At 37.5% G+C, this 20648-nt stretch overlaps 1 protein-coding gene across 4 annotated transcripts in view; it reads right to left on the bottom strand.

The window, feature by feature from the left end:
• Positions 1–20648, bottom strand: part of SLC24A2 (solute carrier family 24 member 2) — a 345977-nt gene that overhangs the window by 19749 nt on the left and 305580 nt on the right. For all 4 annotated transcript variants that reach the window (XM_043979806.1, XM_043979800.1, XM_043979817.1 and 1 more), the window contains one exon: positions 11139–11228. In XM_043979806.1, the coding sequence (XP_043835741.1) occupies positions 11139–11228 (90 nt within the window). The remainder of the gene's footprint in view (positions 1–11138; positions 11229–20648) is intronic.

Here is a 20648-nt window from a genome sequence, read left to right as displayed (position 1 = left end):
TGTGCCATTGGTATTCTAGTGATGCTAGGAGAAAATGAGGAAAATTCCCATAATGTCAGGGAGTGAACTTATGAAAGAACATGGACAAAAGGCACAAAGGATGGAAAGGAATAGGAGAGGTGCAATTTGCATCATTTGAGAAAATGCTCTATAACAAAATGTTTAATAACTGGCTCCTCACCTCCATCCTCTCTGCAAAAAGTACCCAAGACACACTTTTAAATGTAATCTGCCTTATTAACATTTTCTCCATCATGTTCTTAAATTTAGACAATCATCATCATCAACACAAAATGCCCAATGGTGTTTTCTGAATTCTGTGGCATAAATGGTCACTGAAAATTTAACAATCAGCTATCTTGAGCTGGTATGAATGACATGTCTCCAGCACCCTCTTTGAATATTCCCATTGATTAGATCACAGATCCATTTGAATACTGAGAATTTTATGGTTTATGAAGCATATTGCAAAGCAAAATATACATGATCTCATTTGATCCCTGCAGCAACTCTGTGAAGTAGTCAGTGTAACTATTATTACCCTCATTTTACAAGTGCCCATCATTTTACAATCTGCCCACCAAATTATATGAGAATGGAGAATAATCTCAGTTAAGATAGGACTACAATTAGTGAAATGCAATTGAGTATATTAATTTTTTGTTTGGTGAGGCAACTGGGGTTAAGTGACTTGCCTAGGGTCACACAGCTAATAAGTGTCAAGTGTCTGAGGCTGGATTTGAACTCAGGTCCCCCTGAACCCAGGGCTGGTGCTCTATCCACCGTGCCACCTAGGTGCCCGAGTATATTAATATTTATGTTTGTGTTCATACTAAGGTGTGGCAAGAAACTTTCTGGTGTAGGCCTCTTGTGATTCAAAAGAAACTCTGGCTCAGACTTTGCCATCATGAAGATGAGAAGTCATAGCCTCGGTCTTTCATTTGAGCTTCTAGACATTGTTCTTGGAAGCTTGAGGGTCACAACATCTGCAGAATCAAGGTTGGGAAAGAAGCCAAAGCTTGTATGTCAAGCAGCAGGCAGGGATCCTTATCTTTTCCCTTCTGTTAACTTGTTTCCAGACATGTACACCCTTATCTTTCCCTCCTGCTTGCTGTAAACTTCCATTTTTCTATGCTGCTTAAATATTCACATTCTGCATAAGGTTGCTGATGCCGATGCTCTGGGATCTCTGACTTTTTCCCCCATAGATGAGCCTGTTCTCTGAGCAGATAACTCTCTCTCCGTCATTGATTTGGTGATTGACAGCAGTACCTAATCAATGGCCCCATGGATAATTTTTATCTCAGAGGAGACAGGAAGATTTGGAAATGTGCACATAATTTCTTTGCCACCTGGATGTGCTGGTGGTGGGCAAAAAAGGTGATTAGAGTTATATCTGAAAGACATTCTAGAGATCATTCAGACTACTTTGTAGTCTAAAGGAAAAGGAAACTGAGGCCCAGAAAGTTTTAGTGACTTAGGCAGAGATAGCAAGTGGTAGAACAAGATTTTAAACCTAGGTCCTTTGATTCTAAATCAGTGCTTTCCTCTCTATACCATGAAAGAATCTCAGAAAGTTTATACCCAAAATGATGGGGTTTGAGTTATTAGTTACAACTCATTAGGTAGATCTGTAAGTATTGTCTTTTTCTTTCTTTTTTTTTTAGTATTGTCTTTTTCTAATGGATTTGCCCAAGTTTATATAGCTAGTGGATGGCAGAGCTAGGATTCAAACTCACGCATTGAGCCCAAATCTTTCCTTTATACCACTCCTTAAAAGTAGGAATTTTTTTTGGCTTTTCTGTATATCCCCAATGCTTGACTCAATGCCTGGCACATAGTAGGTACTTAATAAATACTTGTTGACTTGAAAAGCAAGAGCATATAAAGCTATACACACTTCATATAACAAGCCATTTGAGAAGGACAATTTTTTTAGATGTATCAGATTTCTTTGGTGTAGGGAACTCCCAAGTGAGGCAACTCCTATCAATGCTTTATAAAACTCTTTCTTCACCTCCTATGAAACTCATAGCTTTAGGTGGGTTGTCAGGAGCACTGAGAGGTTTAGTGATCTGCTCATGATCACACAGTCAGTATGTGACAGAGGCAGGATTTAAACCCATGTCCTCCTGGCTTTGAGGCCAGCTCTCTATCCATTATTGTCATGCTGCCTCCACTTTAGACCCAATAGATCAGGAAAATTCCAAGGTTTGAAAGTTTTCAAGCAAAAAAGATGTGTTACTGAGATTAATACAATCTTTTCTCCAGCATTCCATAAGATAAAGCAGTTTCAGAATCTCAGAGTTGGAAGTAACCTCAGAAGTAGTCTTGTGTAAACCCTGGACAAGAATTCTTGCTATTATCCCCTCAAAGTGATCATTAAAAACTCTAGATAAAGGGGGAAAATGCTGTTTCCCAAGACAACCCATTCCACTTTGCTCTTGCTCTGAAGTTCTTTACAGAGACTCTAAACCTTATCTCTTTCAGATAAGCAATAAGATATACTACTAGTCCGAAACTTTCAGTGACATTAAGAAAAGTTTTGTGGAAAGCTTCCTTTCATGATATCAGCTGCAAAAGCTGAGAAGTGTATTTCAAACATTACTAATTTTTTTGAATAATTCCTTATAAAGTAATCATCCATGAATTTACCTTTCTTGAATTTTCAGATATCTTTTTTTGTTTTTACAATTCATCTGGAAATTTATTTTTTTTGGAATTGAAATAATATTTTTTCCTCAGTTACATGTAAAGACAATTTAAGCATTCATTAAAAATATTTGAGTTCCAAATTTTCTCTTTCCTTCCCTCACCATTCCCTTCCCCAAGACAGTAAGCAATTTGATATAGGTTAAACGTGTTCAATTGTGCAAAACATATTACCATTTTAGTCATGTTGTGAAAGAACACATAGACCCAAAGAGAAAAAGAAACCAAGAAAAAATACAGAAAGTGAAAAACAGTATGCTTCAATCTGTGTCAGTTCTTTCTCTGGAGATGGATATAATTTTTCATCCTGAATCCTTTGGAATTGTCTGGGATCATTGTGTTGCTAAGTCATTCACGGTTGATCATTGTACAATATTGCTGTTATTGCGTACAATGTTCTGGTTCTGCTCACTTCACTTTGCATCAGTTCATACAAGTCTTTCCAGGTTTTTCTGATTTTTCAGATATCTTCAGCCTAAACCCAGATAAATACTTCAGCTTTTGCCCTCCTGACTACTGAACTTCCTCTACCATGCTCTATCTCCTCTTCTTGAAGCCTCACTCCAGCCCTTCAACTCATACATTAGAAGTACCCTCTTCCCCTTCAGAGAATGGTTCCATCTAGAACTTCAATTTAAGGAGGGTCCCCAGCTATCCATGTCTCATTTCTCTCCAGACTGTTGCAGAGTGACCAGAAGTTAGTTTGAATCCCCAAATCACATCCTTTAGGCTAACAACATTTAAGGGAGTAGATAGATATAATTCTAGCCCAGTACCTCCTCTTTCTGAGGAAAGCAGAGTGGGAGCCTTCCTGCTTTCCCTCTTGTAAGGGAACAAAGTCTTCCTTAGAGGATGGGTAGAGAAGCTAGAGATAATCTATTTTGCCTTCCTTTGAACCACACAATGATACTCCCAGGCCATGGGGAATGGAGCAACCCTTGATACATTATCTGTAGATGTGTTTTATCCTTTATCTTTGATCGTGATTAGTTGCTTTCCTTTTGACCTTTTTCATCTATATTATATTTTCTTGAGGTGTGATTACTATTACTGTATGCAATATTCCAGGTAAAGAGAATGATTTATAGCTTACATTTTCAACATGCTTTACAAAACTCTTTCTTCACAATCACCATATGAGGTAAGTAGATGCATTGCAGTTTTTGTAGAAGGGCAAAATACTTTGTATTGTGTTTTCAGTATCTTACTTTAATGACTACCAGTGTGGGTCTTGTTTTTGTTTTTGTTTTTTTAGTGAGGCAATTGGGGTTAAGCGACTTGCCCAGCGTCACACAGCTAGTAAGTGTTAAGTGTCTGAGGCTGGATTTGAACTCAGGTACTCCTGACTCCAGGGCCGGTGCTCTATCCACTGCGCCACCTAGCTGCCCCGACTACCAGTGTTTTATGGGCTGTTTTTGACTAAAGCAGCACATTAGCTAAATTTCATCTAGGAACAGATTATAATCATTCATAGATCCATTTCATGGGTCATATCTAATAGCTTAGAACCCATCTCTAAAACATACTTCAGACTGTTAATCCTTACTTACATTCCTTTTGACATTAAAATTAATTTACCATTTGTATAACTTAATTAACTTAAAATTCATTTGACACCCCCCCACTCCTACAGCCTTGTACTTAAAACAATCAGGGTGTCTGTCATTTTGCTGCCCATGAGAGTGCAATTATATCAGTAAACTTGGGGCTTTTGCTAGGTACTCCCTCTTTCAAGATCACTTCTGAAACTTTTATCAGCTTTCTTCATCCCAGGGAATTATTCATTTATCTCTATCTTTTGATTTGTTTCTAAAATTCAAGGACTAAAATTTATTCTTGTATTTCACACAGTTCCTTGCACAAGGAAGGTACTCAATAGATGACTGTTGAATGAATAAATTAGATCGATTTGGGGAAAGTCAGAGTTTTAGATTTTGGCTGGACTGAGCCAGTGCTTTCAGAAAAATGGATGAAGAAACCAAAGAATTTTAGACTGTTAGACCTAGAAGGCAATTTAGAGACAATCTAGAATAGTTCCCTCCCTAATTTCACAGATGAGGAAACTGAGACCTTTGAAAGGTCAATGTATTTTTATTATTATTTGGTTATTAATAAATATCATGCATGAATATAGTACCTTATAGTTTAAAATGATATCTACAGACATCATCTGATGCTTACAACAACCTTATGAAATAGGTTTTACATATATATGACATTATGTTATATATATGTACATATATATGTATGTATAATCCTTAATTTATAGAAAAATAAACTAAGGCTTAAAGGGGATAAAGTATCTTCCCCAACCAAGGTCACACAGAACCACAGAATTTCAGAGCTGGAAAGGACTTGAGTGGTCATCTGGTCTATCCCATAGTTGAGAAAGAATACCACAATCTGGTCCTTGAAAACTTCTGATGGGGGGGGGGCAACACATTATTTTCAGAGACGACTGATTCTACCTTTGGATGGCCTATTGATTAGGAAGTTTTTCCTTAAATCAAGGCTCAGTCTGCCTTTTTGTAACTTTCACCCCTCATCCCTATTTGTTCCCTTTAGGACTATACAGACAAGAATAATTATTTTTCCTTATGACACCCCTTTACAAACTTGAATATAGCTTTCATTCGTACTCTGAACCTCCTCCTCTTCTTCTTCTTCTTCTTTTTTTTTAAAGTGAGGCAGTTGGGGTTAAGTGACTTGCCCAGGGTCATACAGCTAGTAAGTGTTAAGTGTCTGAGGCCGGATTTGAACTCAGGTACTTCTGACTCCAGGGCCGGTGCTCTATCCACTGAGCCACCTAGCTGCCCCTCCTCCTCTTCTTTAATGTCAGAACTAGGACCACAAAGCAGTTCTGGTGTTTTATTTATTTTTTATTTTTTAATTTTTGTGGGGCAATGAGGGTTAAGTGACTTGCCCAAGGTCACACAGCTAGTAAATATCAAGTGTCTGAGGCTGGATTTGAACTCAGGTCCTCCTGAATCCAAGGCCAGTGCTTTATCCACCATGCCACCTAGCTGCTCCCAGAAAGCAGTTCTGATTACTAAATCATGTTGCTTCTCCTTGTTTGGATCAAAGATCATCAATGAAAGAAGGAATGGCAAAAATGCTGTATTATGATGGCAGCAGAGTTGGGGGGATGGGGTGGCAAACAAGGTTAAAAAATACCTTTTTCTGATTCTTAGAATTAATTTTTCCCCATTCATATAAATGGCAGGATTTTTTTTTTTTGCCAGAGTTCCATTCCTCGTAAAAATTAGTAATTTAACAAGAGGAAACTAGATATTGAATGAAATTTTAGAAGGGAGGCCAAACAAATATGTAAAGAATTCTGATAATAGAAATATTTTCTGTAGTCAAACCACTTTTGAGGAATTTGATTATTCAAATTGCTTGTATTCTGATAAAATCAGGGCTGATAAAACTCCCATAAAACCATCTGGTTCAGCCATCAATGTTTCAGAACTGGAAAATGTTTTACTCTGTGTGTGTGTGTGTGTGTGTGTGTGTGTGTGTGTGTGTGTGTGTGTAGAGGTAAAGAGATTGTTTTCATGCATCATTTGAAGGTGAAACTTCTATTTAAAAAAATTCCTTTCTTAGATTTTTCACAATAATTAGGGCAGGGAAAAATGATTTCTTCAATATGATCATTATTGAGAAGAGAGAAAAGAAAGAAAGATGTGGGAATTGGCCAGAAGTTGGGTTTTAAATATAACTGAGGCTTTGGAGGTAGTCATGTGGAAAATGTCAGGGACAGACTTCTAAGAGAAGTCATTTTGAATTTCATTACCATGTGAATGGGTATAACTTCTTTCCACTGAATATGTAGCCAGAAGAGGTTGCATCTTTAAAACTATGAGACTGATTCAATCATGTTCTTCTTTCCTTTGATGTTCAGAAAAGTAGAGGTCCAAGTTCAGGGGTATCATGAACTGAACTGATAGGATGGGAAAGGCTACTTTCCCTTTCTGTTTTCTCACAACTTCAAGACACTGGATTTTATTTTGTTTTATTTGTCCTTTTCATTTCTAGGAACAGGTGGTGGAATCCAGGGGCAGTTAGGTGGCGCAGTAGATAAAGCACCAACCCTGGATTCAGGAGGACCTGAGTTCAAATCTGGCCTATGACACTTGACACTTACTAGCCATGTGACCCTGGGCAAGTAAGTCACTTAACCCTCATTGCCCTGCCCCCCCCCCAAAACAAAAGATCCATGAGTGGTAGAATCCCTAAGAGACCCAGATTTGAGCTATGACAACCTTAGAGTGAGGATACCAAGATGGATGTGCAGCTAGCCAGTAGGGAAGCCCTGAGAAGCCAGGGTGCCCTGGGACTGGAATCTAAGGTGGGCTTTGGACTTGGAACTTGGTGAGATTGTGCTAAACTATGAACCTAATCCTCTTCCCTTCCCCAGAGTATGGTGCAGGAGGGAATTATGCCTCTAGGAATTGGTGGTAGGAATGTTTATATGTTTTCTCTTGTTATACCTTTGAAGTAAATATTCCTATATAAAAGTAAATCTGACTATTAGGTAGTAAAATGGAATTGGAGTGTTTAGATAACTACAATTGGGGAAACACCATCAGCAGGGGCTGGTGCCAGTGGCAGGGAGTGTGAATGTTCCCCCAACCACCTTAAAGGTAGAGTAGAACCCTGGGGGAGGGGAGGGACAGGGTAGTTATTGTTAAACTTCTAAATACCTAACTCGTTTCTGTGATTGATTATAAGAAAAAAATATGCTTAGGTTTTCTTTGAGTCTTTGTTTACCACAAAAATACGACAAGCATTCCATTCATTTTGCAACTGGGTGGGCTGAAAAGCATCCCCCGAAAAGAATAATTTCTGAAAGGTATTTATAAGAAATGCCTTCATGGGATTCTGGAAATAATGGCTGTTACAAGAAATGGGACTTCTTAGGAAGATCAATGATGCTTGCCAATACTGAGGAAAATAAGACAGCTGAAACTGCAGTGCAACTAGTAGTCAGAACCCTATTAGTAGTAATCAAAAATTACTTTTTTTATCTACTTGTTGGTGGGCTTGGTGCAGCATACTAATACTCAGTGGATTTTCTTCAGTGCATTTTGCTAATGCTATATTTTCTTAAGCTTTTGAGTTTCATTAAATTCCATTTGGTCTGTTTTGAAGTGTTAAGATCTTGCCTTGAGATTATGTTAAGCACAGGAAACACATATGCATTTTTTTTCTTTTTTTTTTGCAGGGCAATGGGGGTTAAGTGACTTGCCCAGGGTCACACAGCTAGTAAGTGTCAAGTGTCTGAGGCCGGATTTGAACTCAGGTACTCCTGAATCTAGGGCCGGTGCTTTATCCACTGAGCCACCTAGCCGCCCCCCACATATGCATTTTAAAGTCCTCCACCTCTGAATATAAAAATCAAATAAAATTCTCAGGTTTTTTCCTCCTTTGAGATATCCTGACAATTAATCTCTCAATGCTTTCAAAACTGCACCACCTTCAACATGGATTTCTTTTGTGTTTGGTGTAGCTCCTCTTCCCAAGTTCATTTTCTCCAGAGCCATTTAGACAACTTCACGTAGCACACTTTGAATATTGAGGGCTGAGAAGCCAAATGTGGCAGCTCCTCTGTCACTGATAATGAGAATAAATGGTTATAGTTCCATTTTGCTTCTATTTGTTGACCTCCTGCTTTAATCTGTACGGATTCTTAGTGCAATTTCCTTAATGGAGTCTTACATGAAGTTTTTTGGAGGCTCTTTGTCTTTTCTGCTACTCTCCGCTGCTTTGTGAAGGAAGCCCTGCTTTCTGTTTACAACATTCCACCACCCTTCTCTGTAATGTTCTGTACTCTAAACCACTGTTGCCCTTGGTTTCTATGACTGTCTGCTTGTTAAGTATATCAAATGGTTGTGGGTTGAGGACTTTTATGGGTTCTTTTGGCTTCCTTGTTGTAGTGATTCCTTTTTATCATTTAAACTTTTACAAGAAATGGTGATAATCAGCTTCATTGTTTTTAGCTCTATCCATTTCCTGATATCTGAGATCAATTAAAAAAAAATAGGATAGTTTAGAGCTGCCATAAGATACAAGAGTATCTTATCTTTATCCCTTCTAATTTGATAAAAAACCATATCTATATATCTATAAAGCAATTCTTTTGGCAAGTATGTACATATATGTGTAGGTTTGTGCATGTGTTTGTGTATGTACACACATGTGTCAAAGGTGTTTGCTACCATTGCGGGAGATGTCTATTCAAAGTAGAAGTGGAAGAGGAATTCTCTGCAGATGTTTAGGTTCATCAGATGCTCCTGCCAACAGATGATATTGTGTTGATTGCATAAAGTTTAAGAGTACTAAAGGATTTCCTCAGTGAGACTGTTGTTGTTGAGTTGATTAATCGTGTCCAATTCTTTTTTTTTTTTTTTTTTTGCTGGGGTAATGAGGCTTAAGTGACTTGCTCAGGGTCATATAGCTAGTAAGTGTCAAGTGTCTGAGGCTGGATTTAAACTCAGGTCCTCCTGAATCCAAGACCAGTGCTTTATCTACTGTGCCACCTAGCTGCCCCCATGTCCAACTCTTTGTGACCCCATTTGGGGTTTTCTTGGCAAAGATACTGGAGCAGTTTGCCATTTCCTTCTCTAGTTCATTTTACAGATGAAGAAACTGAGGCAAACAGGGTTAAGTGACTTGCCCAGGGTCACACAGCTCATAAACGCCTGAGGCCAGATTTGAATGAGATTATAGTCACTCAAAAATGATAGTCCTGACAATCTAAAATGGATGAAAAATCTCATTGCCTAAACTTATACATAAGTGACAGGTAGTCTAGTGAGCTGGTTTATCAGAATCTTATTTTGGCACTGCAGGCAATCATATAATGAGAATGATGGATAACAGATACATAGTCTGAGTGTAGCACTAATATTAATGGAATATTAGAAGATCCAGAGGAAGCTCACAGTATGTCATGTAGATCCTTTCTGGAGGATTTATTGAGAGGACATGGCCAAGAATAGCACAGGATGATAAGGTGTGCATGGATTGTAGCTTGCACGATTGGAGGGATCCCAGAGCCAATTGCAGAAGGTACTAAATTGTGTGGTACAGGCAATCAGACAATAAGGCCCTAATTGTGTGATAGAAGAGTAAATGCTAAAGACAACAGAGACAGTTTGGCATTCTTTGGGAAGGCTTCATGGAGGAGGGGGACCACAAAATAATGGATTTACAGATAAAAGGACTCTAAGAGGTACCATGTTCTTTATTGCAGTTTAAACTAATTTGGTTGTAAAACATATCACAAAATGGGTTCTCATTAAAAGGAAAACTGAACTGGAGGAAAAGTTCAGAATATGAGATGCCTCATAATCTAAATGAATAAAACTCAATTCCATTTTCAGGCTGGGATTACATTTGAAGGGTAAGAGTTCTACCTCAAAATATTTTCTAGGGTTTCAGTAACAAGCAGGGCATGAAGAGGCCTGAATTCTTGTCTGGATTTGTGGCTTTGGTTAGCTATGTGACCTTGGTTGAGTTAGGTTTCCTTTCGGGGTCTCAGTTTCCTTATCTGTGGAATGAAGATGTTGGATTAGATGACCTCTAAGTTCCCTTCCTTCTCTAACATTCTATGTTGTTCTAGGTATGGCCTTTCCCCCCCTTTAAGTCAAGAACTAATTTGTGTCTGAGTCATCTTTGGACATCTCACAGACATCTCCTTATAAGTCTACAGTTCTAATCCTTCACAGTTTCCAACCTTTTCTCAGATTTGCTCACAGCTTCTGTCTCTGGTTAAAAACAAGTCTTTTCTTTGTTAATATTCAAGTGCTATATAAACTGGAGTTATTAATATAATTATAATCTCTCACAAATCTCCCTGTGGTATTGAGCAGCAGAGAGACCTCATTCCATTTAGAACAGACACAACATACTGAAGCATTTTATAACGTGTTTCTTTCACAAAATTAAATGTGCCTAATTCTAGACCATGGGTTCTTAATCTGACTCCACAAAAGGCTCCATGGATAGGTTTTATGGATATGAACTTGGATGGGAAAAATTATGTCTTTATTTTTATTACCCTCTAACTTATGACTATCAGGTGAAGTGAATAGGCCCTTTTTCAGAAAAATGTTTTTAAAAGCATAAAATAAAACATGTAAGATTACAAAGAAAACCAGTCCATTGAAATACAATTATCAAAACGTACCTTTAAAAAACAAGTCAATAACCCCTGTTCTAAATGAAATTTGAAATTCTCTTCTATTATAAATATGGGCAATAAATTTTATTTCCATTAAATGGAAAGTTCAATAGCCTAGGCAAATATAAGGAAGACTGTGTAGTTTGTGTCATTCTATAACCATGAGAAGGACAACCTCATCATTCTAGACCAGAAGTGGGAAATGGCTGAAACTGTAGGTAATCAAAGGGGATCTTACCTGATGTGCCCACCAGACCATCAAGTAAGAGAAAATGGCTATCCAGGTGATGGCTCCAAAGAACGTGATGGGAAAAAACTTCCTTGAGGACTGAAAGAGAAAAAAAGGTGAAAGAGGTGAACAGTGAGCAATTTGAAATTCTGAGGAATAAGTAGGCCAAGAACCCTAAGGGAATGCCTGAACGATAGCAGGGGGAAGGAAGAATAGGAAAAGTCATTCCTTAAAATTTCTTTTCAATGAAAAAAAAATCTATTTTCTCTTCTTCCCACTTCCTCTTCCACTTTCTACTTCCACTTCAAATAAATATGCAGAGTTAAGCAAAGCCAGTTCCGAAATTTGCTGTACTGAAAAGATGTCTGTCCAAATCTGCACTTGTCAAAAGGAGGGTAATATGTTTCATCATGGTTTTTCTGGAATTGTGGTTGGCCATTAGGAAAAGTCATTTCCAAAAGAGATTGGCGCACATATGAAAGTTCCATTAAATGGCAAGAAAAGCCACACTAGGGTAACCAGCTTATTTTCAAGTGGCAGCCACTTTGTGTGGATATACATGGTCACATCTAGGCCTAGCTATACTAGGAAAAAAATTGTATATATTATTATTAATTATAATAATATCATATTTATGTTGTGTTTTCTATCTTACAAAGTACTTTTCTTAATTGAATCCTGTGGAGTAGGAAGTGCAGGCATTATTATCCCCATTTTGTAGATGAGTAAATAGAGGTAGAGAAATCAAGTGATTTGTCCAGAGTCACACAGTAAATGCTAAAGTTGGGACTGGCCTCTTGATTCCAGTTACCCTACTTTTTCCACAATGCCATATTGCTTATCTTTTTTTTTGGGGGGGGGGTGAGGCAATTGGGGTGAAGTGACTTGCCCAGGGTCACACAGCTAGTAAGTGTCAAAGCGTCTGAGGACAGATTTGAACTCAGGTCCTTCTGAATCCAGGGCTGGTGCTCTATCCATTGTGCTACCTAGCTGCCCCCTATATTGCTTATCAAAACCATGATTATTTTGACTGCGGCTTTAGAGTTTATATGTCACAATAGAAAATGGACTGATTCTGGAAAGAAAATACCCTAGTGAGTCACCATATCTATTTCCGTGATTTCCATAGCCCATCACAGGGTCATAAGTATTAGACCTTTAAGCAAAGGCATATCTTTTTAAATTAAAAGTTGATTAACATATGTATCAGAAACAAAGAGAACATTTCTTGTTCATTTATACTAATGAGATCAATGGACGTGAAAGGTGCACAATCTAGGGATACATAAAATGATTCCTGATGGTGTATGAAGAAAGTATTAGAAATGAGAGAACAACTGTTCACTGAGCTAGAAGTTGCTTCCTTTCCCCTGCCTGAGTCCAATGCAAGCTGTGGTAGATGATTAAGTAGATCTGAGGTTCTCTGAGAAGCAAGCAGTGAAAGAGGTGGTCATTCTCTGTCCAATCCTCGTATGCTCCTGTCCTCTTTCTCCATTCCCCACAATTGAAGCAATGCATGCCTTACACATTCCTTAGTCCACCCGGAACACCACCTGAACCCTCTCAAGGTGGAATGGATGATGGTATGGGTGGTTCTTGTGTACCTATCCCCAACTCTTGTGAATCAATAATGTTTGGACCTCTGCTTACATATTATAGGCAGGGATAATTTCCCTTTAAGACAGCAAGGAAGCTGTCTTTTGGATTTTGTTCATCTGTGGGAATAGAGATATAAAAAGCCCAGCCTTTGGGGAATTGATATTCCTGAAGTTTTGAGGTGTTCCTACTGCCCTACAGGCTGTCTTTCTGACCCATGAGTGGCTGCCCTGGAAAATGTGCAGGTAGAGGAGGAACAATGCCTAATTCTAGTAATATCTTTTTTTAATCCTTTATTATAGTGTTCAGTTGTGCCAGTCGTGTCGGACTTTTCATGATCCCATTTGGGGGTTTCTTGGCAAAGAAACTGGAGTGGTTTGCCATTTACTTCTCTAGATCATTTTACAGATGAGGAAACTGAGGTATACAGGGTGAAATAACTTGCTCAGGGTCACACAGCTAGGAAGTACCTGAGGCCAGATTTGAACTCAGAAAGATGAGTCTTCCTGATTCCAGGTGCCAAACTCTATCCATTGCACCATCTAGCTGTGTAACCCTCTATTATACGTAATGTTATTGTTTTTTGTATTTGATGGTCCACAAATTTTTCATTGTATCCTGAGCCTGAATCAGGAGGTCTTGCTTCTTTTGGAGTTGGGACCAGACCCTTCCAGGGGCCTTGCTCTCAAAGAAGACAGATAAGATGTTTGCTACATGACCAATCAATGACCAAGGGCACACTTTACGTAGTCCTGATGTGAAAAGGGGCTCTTCATTGTCTCAGGTGTCCAGGCTGGCCCGCGAAGGGAGAACTGCTTCCTGACAATATGGACTCCTTGATTTCCACCCAGGATTTCCTCCCTGCCCTCCCCCCCAACAAAAGGAGAACAGGGGAGGTTAGAGCAGATCTGGGAGGAGATGCAGCAAAGAGGATCTGAGAGGAGCAGGCACAACAGTGCCCTTAGTGGAACCAGGATTAAGCAGCTGCAGCAGCAATTAGCAAAAGGGAAGTGGGGGTGGCAGCTGCTGCTGGGAGTGAGCTTAGGGCTCAAGGAGCCAAGCCCAGGATTCTCTCTGATCTGCAGTCCTACTTCCACCATTCTTCCTACTTACCCACCAGCAGGACACCCTCCTACCACCAGGAAATGAGGGCTTCCCCAGGCATCTGACCAGCTGACTTTCCACTTTACTCCTTTTTCCCCTGCCTGGAACAGCTACCCTTAAGACAGGGGATCTGAGAGACAAATCCCCCTTTTCTCCATGAATAATAGGTAATAATAATAGCTAATGTTTATATAGCACCTACTCTGTGCCAGGCCCTATGCTAAGCACTTTACAACTTTTATCTCATTTGATCTTTACAAATCTAGGAGGTATTATTATTGTTGTTATTAATTATTATTATTTTCCACTTTACGGATGAAGAAACTGAGTAAAAAAGGCGTTAAGTGACTTGCCCAGGGTCAAAGGTAATAAATGTTGGTCTTCCTGACTCTGGGCCCAGAATTCTAACCACTTTACCACCTAGTTGCCTCTCCCCTAATCAGGAAAGATGAAAATCTATTTATTTATTCATTCACTCATCTATTTATTTATTTATTTGTTTAGTGGGACAATGAGGGTTAAGTGACTTGCCCAAGGTCACACAGCTAGTAAATGGCAAGTGTCTGAGGTTGGATTTGAACTCAGGACCACCTGAATCCAGGGCTGGTGCTTTATTCACTGTGCCACCTAGCTGCCCCAAGATGAAAATTTATTAATTGAATTTTAACAAAAACCTGTGCATGATTGGTAGATGGGACTAAAAAAAGAGTATCCTGATTCAGTAAGTGTAGCCAACATTTTCCATTTGGATCTGTGTATGTCTGTTAGGTTGGCAGTTACATGGCACAGCAGATAAACCCCTCAGTCTAGAGTCAGGAATTCAATGAGTTCAATTCTAGCCTCAGACACTCATGAGCTGTCTGACCCCGGGCAAGGCACTTAATTCTGTTTGCCTCAGTTTTCTCATCTGTGAAATGAGCTAGAGAAGGAAATGGCAAACCACTCTAGTGTCTCTGCCAAGAAAATCTCAAAAAAGGGGTCATGAAGAGTTGGACGTGATTGACCATGACTAAACAATAACAACAACAACAGTCTTTGGGAGGTATTTTTTTCACCTCTGGCAACTATTAAAACCGAATATCAAAATAAACTGAATTTAGAACTAGGCCTTTGAATTGCTGTATCATGAAGTACTCAGCCAAGATTTTCAAATTAATGAAACATGTTCAATCACATTACTTTTTAAGTGAGAGTAAAAAAGCTTTTGATACTATTAATTAAAATAGATCTATTTATGTAATTTTAAATCAATGAATATAGCTTACTTATATTAGGAAGGCATGCTTAAACATTTTTTATTGATGGGGTACGTGATAAAAAAAGGTTCTACATTACAGTAGCATTTTGTTAATGCCTTTTGTTGGAAAGAAATTGAGGCCAATTTCTGAGGCTTCTAAAGAAGGATTCAAAATTCTGACAGAGTGGTTTTCATGTATTATCACTAAGTGGAGTGTAAAGTGGTCTACTTTGAGGATGGATTTTGTTTTTTGATTTTTTGCCCAGAGAAATAAACCTTTGGATGAAAGTCCTCTCAACAGTTGGAAGAGCTGACCCTGGGTAGTCATGTAGAAAATTTATGATTTTTTTTTAAAAGAGAGACATTAAAAAGACAAGAATCTGACATGTTCTTTAGTGGTTTTGAGTCTTCAATAACTCTTTAGCATCAGCTACAAGGGTCAAGTAAATGTTGTAATAATACTTTCCTTAGTTGTGGTTACTTTTCTTACTATTTGTTGACAGAAGAGGCCCAGAGAGGTAAATTGATTTGCCCAAATTCACATAGTTGGGTTTACTGAATTTCTGCTAACTCAAGCTCCTTTTCTCTTTAGGACATTGATCCCTATGGAATTTTCTGTAGTAGATCATATGAATCAGTGATGCAAGTCTCCTCCTTTCCTCATGGAAATTTCCTTTGCTTTTCTTGTTCCTTTGTTTTTCCATATAAATTTGGATATCACTTAATCTAATTTAATGAAATAATCCTTGTTTTTTATGTAAAACATGACCACATTTGTCATTTTGTACAAGAAAACTTGATTAAAAGAAAAAACGAAAGAAAGTGAAAAATAGCATGCTTCACTCTGTGTTCCATTAATATCAGTTCTTTCTTTGGAGGTGGATAGTACGTTTTATCAAGAATCCTTTGGGATTGTCGTACATCATTGTATTGTTGAGAATAGTCAGAGTTCTTGGTTTTTTGATTGTTTTTTAAAACCAATCTACAAAGCTATTTCATAGGGCCACAGATTTAGAGCCAGAAGGGACCTTGTGTTGCTGTTGTTCAGTTGTATCCAACTCTTTGAGATCTTATGGACCACAGTATGCCAACACTGTCTGTGAGGTTTTCTCAGTAAATGTACTGGCTTAAGGGAAACAATGAATTAAGGCAAACAGATTAAGTGAGTGTTTGAGGCTGGATTTGAACTCAGGTCCTCCTGACTCTGGTCCCAGCACTCTATCCCCTGAGCCACTGTGCTGCCTCCTAGAAGGAACCTTAGAGATCACCTACTCCGACCCCCTCATTTTATAGAGAGAAGTGAAGTAGCTTGCCCAAAGTCACATGAGTAGCAAGTAGCAAAGGAAGGATTCAAATCCAGGTCTTTATAAAATCCTCAATGCATCATTTTCCATGGCTTGTTGACAATAATTTGGGCAGTATTGCTATTTTTTTTTTTTAGTGAGGCAGTTGGGGTTAAGTGACTTGCCTAGGGTCACACAGCTAGTAAGTGTTAAGTGTCTGAGGCCGGATTTGAACTCAGGTACTCCTGACTCCAGGGCCGGTGCTCTATTCACTGCGCCATCTAACTGCCCCAGTATTGCTATTTTTACTATGTAGGATCAACCTAGCAAATAGCATTTGGTATCTCTGTAATTATCTAACATTTTATTACTTCTAAAATTAAAAACAAATTACCTTTATGTAAGTGTTAAATGTTTGGTAGATTAATACCTAAATATTTGATATTCAGTTGTCTTTCTTGTGATATTTTTTATTTTTAACAATTTCTTCTCATTCTTATTATTAGTACATAAAAGTATTGATATTTTTATGGTCTTAAAATACATTTATTGAAGCCTTTTTTCTTTAGTCACAGTCATTTCAACCCAACCTCTACCAGATTTAATCCTCCCTTATGGCAAATAAAAACAATTAAATAAAAAGATCTACCATGTTGACTATATTTGACATTATATGCAAAATGTGGTTCTAGTATTCCTCTTCCTCTATACTGTGAGGACAGAAGATATAAATCTCTTCTTTGTTTTGTAGTTATTCAATATTTGACCTCTTATTAATTATCCTTTCATTTATATTGTGGTTATTGTACATATTGTCTTCTTAGTTATGTTTACTTTGCTCTCCATCAGTTTAATATAAATCTTTCCATCTTTTCCTGGATTCAACAGATTTGCTTTTTCTTACCTAAAAATATCTATCTCATTTAATTACTATTACCTTGCATTAATATACTACAGTTTTTTCAGCTATTCCCTAATCATCCAGAACCTAGTTTGTTTCCAGTTTTTTTCCTACCACCAAAGTGCTGATATGAATATTTTGGTATATGTTAACTCTTTCTAATTGTCTTTGACTTCCTTGGGGTATATGCCAAGTGGTGTGATCACTGGATCAAAGGTATGGAAAGTCTGGTCAATTTTAGTGCATAATTCAAAATTCACATCTTAGTAGTTAGACAATTTTGTAGATTCACCAACAGCGTATTAGTTTGTCTGCCTTTGTATAGCTCCTCCAACGGTGACAATAAAACAAAAAAGTTCATTTTAAAAAATATTGGCCCATTTACATAGTTCTAGTTGAAAGAAAGGATAGAACTGCTTTAATTTGCATGGCTTTTACTATATGATTTGGAGTTCTTTTTCATGTTGTCATTTATAGTTTGAAAAATCTCTTGAAAACTGTCTGTTGTTCATATTCTTTAATTACTTTTCTTTGGGAGCTGGGGGTCAAATACACCACCTGAAGTCATATGCAGGTGGAAACACTCCCTAATTCTAATTCAGATTAAAATTTAAATGATAAATATTTAACAAAATAAGTAAAATACAATAAAACATAGAAAATGTTAATATGTGATTTTCAAAATCAATATACGGATATCAGGGATCATTATGTGTGGTTTTGAGGCCCCTATTTCTATTTGAGTTTGGTACCGCTGTATTCAACAATGACTTCTGCCATTCAATATTTGTGACAATTCTTTGCATATTTTTGATATCAGACTTTTATCTATGATATGTGGAACACATTTCCTCACATTACAACTTCTCATCATTCTGCCTTTGTTGAATTAATTCATGAAAAATCTTTCTACTTTTATGTAGGCAAAATTATATCTTCTTTGTTTTCTTCTATACTTTATTTAATGAAGAATTTTTCCTCTAGCAATTATGGTGAAAGGTACTTAATCTCATTTTCTGTAATGATTGGAATGACGCCACCTGCTTGAGACTTACTGTAGGAAAGCTCTGCCATGAGGAGAAGGCGTCTGAGGGCAAGCCATGCCACTTTTCTTTGGCATCAGGAAGTGACTTTTGCTTGTGGGAGGAAGAAGGGGCGAGGCAGGCTCTCTCGCTCTCTTTCCTCAGGACTCAGGTGGAGAAGGGGGCTAGAAATGCACTCTCCCTTTAATAGATAGATGAATCTAGGCCTTTCTCTTTCTTTTCAACAAATTCTTATTCTCCTTAATAAATGCTTAAAAGTCTAACTCTTGCTAAAGCTTATAATTTATTGGCAACCACTCATTAGATATTTTAGACAGACTAGCTAGAATTTTAGCCCCTCACATTTCTAATTTAAAAAATGATGATTTAAAAATATACAGTTTATTTGTTATAAGGTAAGATGTTTGTCTAAATCCATTTTTCTTCCAAATTGCTTTTCAGTTTTCTTAGCAGTTTTAGTTCTAATAATTTACATTCTTTTGTTTATCAAACATTATATCTATTTACAATTGCTCCTGTTTCTTATTTATTTGGTATGTTTCACTAAAACACTTTTCTGTTTTTTGAACCAGTTTTTGATGGCTATTGAAATATGGAAATGCCTATAGTTTTTCTCATGATTTTCCTTGAGATTCTATCTAGACTTTTTGTTCTTCAAAATGAATTTAATTGTTATTCTGTATGGTTCTATAAAATATTCTTTCGGTAATTTAATTGGTTTAGCACTGAATGTATAAATTAATTTAGGTAGTGTTCCCCCTTCAATTATAATGGAATGACCTAAACATGAACAATGACTACCTTTCTAATTATATGTGGCTTTTTATTTGTCACGAGTGTTTTGTAGCTATGGTTGTAGTTATGTTTATTTAATTCTTGTGTGTGTCTTGATGACTTAACTTCCAGTATTTCATACATTTTGCAGTTACTTTGTCTTATTATGGCTGCTTCATGGATTTGATTAGAACTATATAGAAATGCTGAAGATTTTCAGGGATTTACTTTGCATCCTGCAACTCGGCTATAGCAAGTAATCATTTCAATTAATTTCTTCTTTTTTTTTTTTTGGTGAGGAAATTGGGGTTAAGTGACTTGCCTAGGGTCACACAGCTAGTAAGTGTTAAGTGTCTGAGGCCTAATCGTCATTTGAACTCAGGTCCTTCTGACTCCAGGGCAGGTGCTTTATCCACTGCATCACCTAGCTGCCCCTCAATTAGTTTCTTACCTGTTTCTCTGGAATTTTCTAAGCACTCCTCTTTGCCAAAGTTTATACCTTTAATTTTGTTCTTTTATTTTATTACTCTAGCTAACATTTCTTTTTTTTTTTTTTTTTTTTTTAGTGAGGCAATTGGGGTTAAGTGACTTGCCCAGGGTCACACAGCTAGTTAAGTGTTAAGTGTCTGAGGCTGGATTTGAACTCAGGTACTCCTGACTCCAGGGCCAGTGCTCTATCCACTGTGCCACCTAACTGCCCCTAGCTAATATTTCTAAAAATTCAAATAAAAGGTGGGGAGAGAACACTGCTTGACTTGGGAAAACTTTTATGGATTTCCTATTGCAAACAAACTAGTTCTTGGTTTTAAAGATGTTTTTGATCATATTAAAGGACCCTTCAATCCCTGTACTGTTTAGGATTTTAAACATGTTAAATATTCTCAAGGGTTTTTCTGAATTTATTGAAATAATCATGTGATTTTTATCTTTGTTGTTCACATGATTAATTATGATAATTATTTTCCTAATGTTGAACCATTCTTGCATCCCTGGTATAACTACAACTTGGACACAGTGAATTATCTTCTGGACATATTCCTTTATTCTTGGATTTTTCTTCTTGTCCTCTTGCAAGCATTTTATTTTCAATTTTTGCATCAACATTGATGCTAGGCACTATGTTAAATGGTAGGGATTCAAAATAAAAAGATTAATAGGCTCCATTCTCAGGGAATTAATATTTCACTGAGGGAAATAAATATGGGTATATACAAATATGCAGAAAACCATTTTTGAGGGGGAAGGTGCTAGCAGTTGGAGGTGGGATGAGGCAAGAAGGACTTTATGCAGAATGTGCCACTTGAGTTGATTTTTGAAGGAAACTAAGAACATGAAGAGAAGGAGGCGAGGAGGGTATGCATGCCGGAGATTAGGGACAGCCAATGAACGGACATAAAGATGGGACACCTATGAGGAAGGCTAGTGTGCTTGGATTGTAGAATGTACAAAGGAGAGGAATGCATAATAGATCTGTAAAAGGTAAGTTGGGGCCATTTTGTAAAGAGCTTTGAATGCCGATTAGAGACAATTTGCATTATTGTTTTGCTTTATTTTGTCCATAAGGACATTATGCTAGTCTTT

Source organism: Dromiciops gliroides, chromosome 1, assembly GCF_019393635.1.
Source record: "Dromiciops gliroides isolate mDroGli1 chromosome 1, mDroGli1.pri, whole genome shotgun sequence".
NCBI classification, from domain to species: Eukaryota; Metazoa; Chordata; class Mammalia; order Microbiotheria; family Microbiotheriidae; genus Dromiciops; species Dromiciops gliroides.
The sequence above is the reverse complement of the archived record's forward strand: the minus strand, read 5'-3'. Positions and strand labels throughout refer to the sequence as shown.